A 7,639-nucleotide genomic window follows, 5' to 3' on the forward strand; every position below is an offset into this window, starting at 1 on the left:
TGGGGGGGGGGGTTTAAAATGGTCCTAGACTTAGTTTTCTATCTTAGCATTGTTAAACATCAGCTTTATGCTTGTAAAAACTGAGGAAGATAAATGACTGCAGTACCAACTGAAAGACTGCAAACCATGGTAACTGCTGTTCAAACACAGCCTGAAGTACCGATGCTATCAGAGGAGGTTTTAATATATAATCTGGTTCCGAAATACTTATGACCTCTATGCTCGTAATGGTCTCAGACTTAAGGCTTACCCCCAAGATTTATTGACAAATTATTTCATCGGCTAAGCTTATGTAAAGGTACTGAATACTTCTCATGAATTTACTCAATTGCAAAGTTAGGATATTCTGATTTAGCATTAGCAAAATGGTATTTCTACAGCACTTTTCATCCTTAAAACCTATGCAAAATCGGGAGTGTTCAGTGCTAACAGTGAACACTGCACAGGTGCCGGGTCTACACACCCTGAGCACACTACCTCACAGCTGGTGGCACATGGGCTTTTGTATAGGCGTGGTTTGACAAGTCTAAAATTCAGCAGATTACCACACAGGGCAAGAGAACTTGGCAAAACCGTGGCAGAAACAGAAAAAGAGAACACTGAGTAACTTCTGCTTTGTGTCATGTGAGAATTAAACTTTTCTAACAGAAGAAAACAAAATCAAAAGAAAACAGTACACTGAAAATCCATTTCTCTGGGTATCTAGCAGTCAGTAAGCCTGTGAAAAAGAAACGTCAGCTCAGTTTTACACAATCTACTGAAAATACCAGTTCTAAACTAAACACTTTTTAAAACCTGCTACTTTTCAATACCACATGCCATACTTGCTTGGCTTTCAGTTTGTAAGAGGTCGGCTGCCTCAGACTAGGGAGCTGTTATGCCAATGGAGAACAGCTCTTAACCCCTGAGACACCCCGAACCTCCTGCAGCCCACCCCTTTTACACTCGAGGCTGTACAACCTGAAAGACAAATCAGCAATACTGAATCTCTCTGTGTGTCACACGCATCCCTATGGGCATGCAGTTTCCAGAGCAAAGATTCAACGGCTTTGAATCAGTCAATCCAAAGCTACAGGAAGCTACAGGAAGGAAACTTGTCTACTGTCTTCAGAAGAAAAATTCTATCTTGAATCCCACTGGTACATTAGATGAGCAAGAAATTAGGGGGATATAAACTCAAACAGAAGATGATGACTGTTTCCAAGAGTAATTGCTTACCCAAGCAGTCATAAAGAGACTGACATTACTGTTACCAAGGTCTATGAAAGCAATCATTTTAACTTACCTGTAAACTGAATATAAAATAGCCACTAACACTTTGTTCTGCAATCACATCCTCCATGGTGCGCAAGGTAGTGCCCAAGTATGAGTTCAGGAGCTGAGTAGGAAGCAGCCCAACTGAAGAAGCCATCAGGTAGTTGGGTAGTGACAAATCTGTAATCTGAGTAAAAGACGGCGTAAGAAATCGAGCACAGCTCCAACACAATCTACGTGCACAAACAACCAGACTGCCGCTCCCACAACCATCCCTGCAAAACAATGGAAGAATTTCTTACATGCCTTCACTGAAACTTTCCACTGTGCATGAATCTAAGATAATACAATAAAACAGCATGTGGCTAGTTTTCATCTGGCCTTTTAAAGTTACTAGGTTTTATTTCATCTTACATTACGCAACACCTCTGTGCAAAAGCCATTAACTAAGGATGCAATTACACTGTTCATTGAAGATGTTTCTTTCTTCATGGTGAACAGAGCCCTACAATTTATGAGAATTTGCTTGCGGGAAGAAATTACTTTATCAAACGTGAAGGGCTAAAGCAAAAATCTCTTTGCTTTGCCTTTTACATGTATGGCAACTAATAAAAGAGGTAATTGTTCAAAATGTCACCATATTAAATATGATCTAGGTAAACAGAATGGCAGATACAATTTGCCTCTGCAAGGGAAGTTATATACTCATTAAGATATATATCTATCGGTGATCTCTAGCAGCAGTATCTATCTGTATCTATCAGTGACATACATGGGTATCATTAAGATTCTCTACCAAAGATATTTTATATCACACTTTAATTAGTGAACAAAACAGTACACACGGCTATAGTTTTCGTTAGTTTCTCTGGAAAACACACTAATAATACTTCAAGCTATTTTCCTCTCCTTGCTGTGAAATTTCTGTTCTGAGTCAATATTTAGACAGTTTACATGGGAACAAAGTACACAGTACCAGCTAAATTAGTATCAGCAGCCATGGGGAAATATTAAATGCAAGAGCCAAGAGGCCAAAAGATATTTACGCAAGAAAAAATGAAAACAGGAGGAAACTATGGGTTAAAAATTAGTATGAAAAGGGCGATTTTGAAACAAGCAGTCTAAGGAATTTTCCAGACAATTCAGTTGATCACATAGTAATAAAATGAGTTCTAATTAAGAACAGCCCCTAACACTGGGAGCCTACATGGAAATTATTGACCTTGACAGTTTTGTACAATGTCGAAGACAAGAGAATAGCAGCAAAGTTACTCATTTCATCATGCTATTCTTAAAATAAACTTTGGTTACTATGAAAGTCACAGTGCTGAATTCTCAGAGCTCCTAGCACCATCAGTGGAAAGTTTTTGGGAGGAAGGAAGGGCAATGGAGGAGGAGAATGCAATGAAGCATAAAGATTGAGAATAATCCACTGGAACAAGATCCAATAAGCCAATTCCAAACTTCACACTGCAAATTACACTTCCCACAGACTGAAATATGTACGAGCAACACAAATAATACATTTCCCTCTCTACACAAGATTAATTTAGATTTGTAATGCAAAAGCACTAAGCAATTATGTCAGAACTTTGTATTTGACCGATGCTTTGAAAAAGACTTTTTTTTAAACATTATAGTAATCTGGGCCATGTAATAAGAATGCACAACCAAAACTTCCCATATTGCCAAGGGAATGAAGGAACTGCTATTAAAAGTCTCTGAAATACTAATGCTGAGGCAAGATTTGCTAAGTAGGACACTGTCATTAAATCTAATGGAGCTGGGAAACTTCCCAAAGATTGTTTTAACACTCCCGGGCACCTCTTTCATTTCTGCATATGTATTAAGGACACCTCAGTTGCAGAGCAACACGTCTGCACGTCTGGATCTGTCCTGAAGCAACTGGACCTCCTGGGCCATGAGAGAGACTGTTTCCAAACGCAGGAGAGGCTGCCAACAGACACGCTGGATGGACTTGTGGTTCCCACTAAAATGAAAGTCAAGGAGAGGGGGAAAAAAGATTGGCAGGTGCCCTTTTAAGTCCTGGTTTGTAGGGTTTAGACCTACAGTGGTATCCCCTCCCCCAGAAGGCAAAGGAAGTGGATGGCATCCCTACTTAAGAAACCTGAGAAATTTTCAATAAAACTTACAGCTTTCCATATCTTTCCTTCTATGAAGCTTTACCTGTTCTAGAAACCTGCCAGACTGGGGTCTGCATGGCCAAGCTGCCAAACAGAGGCTACCAGGACTCTGTTTCTAAGGAAAGCTCAAGCCAGCAAAAATTAACAGTGAAATCCCAAGGCAAGCATGGATGCAATTGTTATAGGCCATACTGATGTATTAAAATAAAATTAAGAACTACCTAACCGTTCTGGTAACAAAAGCGTTAGCCAGAAATTCTCCCAGTAAGCCTTGGACAGGCTTTGTCCAGTAAAACTTTTGTGTATTCTTTGGAGCTGACACATTTGGTTCAGTCCTGTCACAGAATAAATGCTTGTGTCAGGACTTTGTTGGGGGCTCACATGCCTTTGGGGATTGCAGCAGATTTCTCTCCCCTCAACTTACAAAATCCCGTGTTTCAGATCAGGTAGGTTTAGCAACTGAGAGCAAAGGACAATTCTGATGCTCTTTACTTTCTCAAAAAAAACCCCAACAAACCACACAACAGGTAGAGAATTAAAAAAAAAAAAAATAGCTAGCAACTTTCCAACAAGCAGAGTAAGTAGCCTGCATGTTCCTGCAAAGCAGGTACCATTTCTTGAACTCTGATTTCACTGTGTGCATTTCTCGAACCAGAAGCACACTTGGACATGTTATTTCTTCCATACAATACTCCTCTCAGAGGAGAAAGAAGAAATATGAATTCTGATCTAAGCTACACCTGGCACTACAAATAATCAGTTTGCACAAATCTAGCTCCAGGGACCCAGTAGGGGGAAGGAGGCGATAACCTGCATACCAGGCCTCCTTACAGACCTGCCTCCAAAACACTCAACAGTTGCCACGGCGAGGGGGCTGTGCATGGGCAAACACTTCAGTAAGAGCTATCAGGCCACCCCAGCGGCCCAGGCCACCCTGGCATCACAGGAGCGACAATTAAGCAAAACCCACTCAAAGAGAAATACAAACATGCTTTCAGTTAAGAAGTTTTTAGGTCTTCCAGAAAGGCAAGTAAATGCATTACCCCAGTGCTCCTACTATCACTGCTTTCCCAAAGAGCAGCGGAATGACCTTAAGAAGCAAGACGCTCATGTCTGGCTGGTGAGAAACTAAGAAATTCGTGTTAATCTTCTTCTTGTGCTGTTTCAGGTAATGCGATCCCATCCCTAATCAAATGCGAGGAAGCTCTTCCTTCTGCATGTTCCCCTGCAATTCAGCCTCCCCAAAACCCTCAGCAGATGGTACACGCCACTGAACTTGTAGAAACCCATTAATCCCAGCCCTGCAGATGACCCCTCTCACATGAAGGTTATGCCTTGTCCTGGACCTCGCGTCACTTCCTCGCTTCCCTCTCATTTAAGTACTACCTCCAGTTTACTTATGAATATGCACGTAGAAAACACACATAGACCAGACTGCTGGAAAATTAAAGATGTATATGTTTTCTTCAGTTAACTGTTCTTTCCTCTACTATTAAGAACAATCTTTTTCAAATTCATTGCTGAAGTTGCTAGCACAGGGAATGGATAGATGGTTAGGGCACCCCAAATCCCCTTGCATTTTAAACCTAAGTAGAGCATTAAGTTTCCAAATAAGTCAGATTTCAAAGAAATGACAGTTCAGTCTGCGTAGGTAGAATTTTGTATTCTATACATAGCTTAAACTTGACTCACAGTGAGAAACTGCCTTGAATTCCCAGATTTGCATGCAACGTTTATTTTTCACTAATCTAGTAGTTCATATTAAACGTTCTCAGTTGAAAATGGAACACACCGTGCTTTATTTGACTATGCTGCAAAGTAATAAATCCAGAGTAATAAATGCAACCCAAACTAATTTTAGCAGGCAACATCCAAGTTATTTGGCATACTCAAGAATCAGGTTTCATCTCATTTCCTATCTGTTATTTTGACACTGAAACCTTCCACTTGGAAAGAAAATTATTTAGCTTGCAGTACTTCGAGAATACAAAACACTGATTTACAGCATCATTTTAATATTGCACTGGCCTGAATACTCTGCTGAATCGTGTTTCCAACGGAACAGTTATGCCAGGAAGGAAATAATTTTAACTTGGTAATTCTCTGGTCAGTTCTTCAGATCCAATACTGCTCTACAACATCTGCTGACTACTTCAGGTGACACCCAGAAGCTGTGAACAACCGAAGCACAACAGCTCTCCCCACTTTAGGAGGGTCACACTACAGCAGAAGCTTCATCTGCTACACCGGGACCTTGGGCTCCGGGGGGACTCTGCTCCCGGCGGCACGGGTCTAAGCTTCCTTAGTCCTGCAGTAATACAGGTAAATAAATAAAACAGCTGAGGTTCTTCTCATTCATAACAAGAAATGGTTAAAGATCTGCTTAAAAAGAAGTTAGAAGTTGCTACAGCTTTTATGGGCAGAGATTGCAGCTCTGGAGACAAATGCCCCAGCACACACAGTTTTATACACAGCAATTTTAAATATTTGATGTGGGTGTTAACCCCTAAAAATTGTGTGGATTATTTTTTTCTTAAATAACAAATTTGGTATTCAGTGACCTACTCATTTCAACCAGATGACGCTGTCAAAATTAAGCAAGCGCTTCAGAAGGGTACAGGATCAGGACTGCTGATGGGGGACAGAAAGCATGCTACAAGAAAGCGACAGACCAAAACACTTGTTTACGGGGTCTCTTACGTTAATGAACATAGGAGTTACTGTTAAACGTTTAAAATATTTCACAGTGTGGTTTGCTTTGTTTTGATTTCACCGAGTTAGCAGACACAACTGAGGCATAACACGCAGCCAAAACCAGATCCTTCAGACAAAGCACTCAGGAAGAGCTGAGGGTCTGAAATTGTCATCATCAGCATGATGGTACTCAAAAGCGGTACCCTCTATGTTCTTCTTTACTTCCTCCTTTAAGATGATCAAAGAGAACAGTAAGATCATAAGTTTTAAATAACTGTTCTTAAAGAATGTACCAATCTTCATCTAAAAGTAGAAAGAAAAGCAAGTCCAACCCTTTTCCAACTCAAGTTTAAATTAACTTTCAGTACCCCTCCGGTGTACTAAGTCCCTTTTTAGCTCTGAGCCTACATCTTAATGCTCTGACCAAAATGCACAACCTCTCTTGTGTGCATGGATTTAACACTCTTTATGGATTTGCTAGATGCATGCTACAAACATCAATCAAACTGAGCAAGAATTTTAATCTGTCCACTTCCTTCTTTCCAATATGGTCATTTATATTAAGTAGTTGAGGGAGATCTGGCAAGACTGCTTAAAAATACAACTTTTCTTCCCACTCAGATCACTTTAAAAACACAAGCACTTTAAAACTGTTGAGTTCTCTGCAGATTTTGCTAAACAGCTCCTTGGTGCTTCTTTCTAACAGCAGAACATAGTCTCAAAAGCCAGAGAGCAACTCTAATGCAATGCCACTGAACAAGGCACCTTGAGAACCTGCCTGCCGTCCCTCCGCAAGCACGAAGAGCCACTAGCAAGAGCAGGCACGGGGGTGGCTTTTTACTGTTGTTAAAAGAGAAAGAAACCAAGGTTTCTTCCCAGGAAAGGAGGCAACCTCCACCAGTGACACCGGCCGCCGTGCTGCAAGCCATCCTTCCAGCCAGAGCTTCTTCCTTGGCTGCAGCCGCTGGGCTGCAGGGCATGGCCCGGGCCAGGACTCACCGCAAAGATGGCATTCTGCAGCCCGAAAGGGATCGGCGTCAGCCGTGCCAGAGCCACCACCTTGAGGCCGCTGCCACCCTCCACGACGCGGACAACGGCGCTGAGAGTCTCACTGCCCTGGATCCTGGCCCGTGCCCAGTGGGCCAACAGCCTCTTGCAGGCCACGTGGGCGACGAAGGTGCCAACAAGGACGCCGAGCACCATCAGCCCCATGCCCAGCACGAAGCCATAGAGGTAGCCGGCGGCCACGTTGAGCAGGATGTAGCCCCAGCCGCAGGGAAAGGACACGACGATGAAGCCCACGGTGAAGAGCAGCACACCGGCCAGGCTGTCCAGGCTCTCAGCCCAGAGCAGCAGGTCCCGCAGGTACTGGCGCACCAGGGCCAGCGAGGCAAAGCAGAGGGCCGCCAGGACGCACACGCTGAGGCAGCTCTTGCACCAGCAGGTGCCCAGGAGGCAGCAGGCGCACCCCGCAGCTGGAAGAGGAGCAGTGCCGCCGGCGGCAGCCCGCCCGCCGCCCGCAGCTGGCAGAGGAGCAGTTAGCAGTT

At 43.0% G+C, this 7,639-nt stretch overlaps 1 protein-coding gene across 1 annotated transcript in view; it reads right to left on the reverse strand.

The window, feature by feature from the left end:
- The window catches only part of TMEM64 (transmembrane protein 64), a 10,420-nt gene extending 2,804 nt beyond the window's left edge, over nucleotides 1-7,616 (reverse strand). The window contains exons 1-2 of the mRNA XM_009275498.2: nucleotides 7,092-7,616; nucleotides 1,286-1,441 (exon numbers count right to left, since the gene is read on the reverse strand). Coding sequence (XP_009273773.2) covers nucleotides 1,286-1,441; nucleotides 7,092-7,304 — 369 coding nt within the window. The 5' untranslated portion in view covers nucleotides 7,305-7,616. The remainder of the gene's footprint in view (nucleotides 1-1,285; nucleotides 1,442-7,091) is intronic.
- Between the last annotated feature and the right edge of the window lie 23 nt (nucleotides 7,617-7,639).

This window comes from Aptenodytes forsteri, unplaced genomic scaffold, assembly GCF_000699145.1.
Source record: "Aptenodytes forsteri isolate BGI_AS27 unplaced genomic scaffold, ASM69914v1 Scaffold208, whole genome shotgun sequence".
NCBI lineage: Eukaryota > Metazoa > Chordata > Aves > Sphenisciformes > Spheniscidae > Aptenodytes > Aptenodytes forsteri.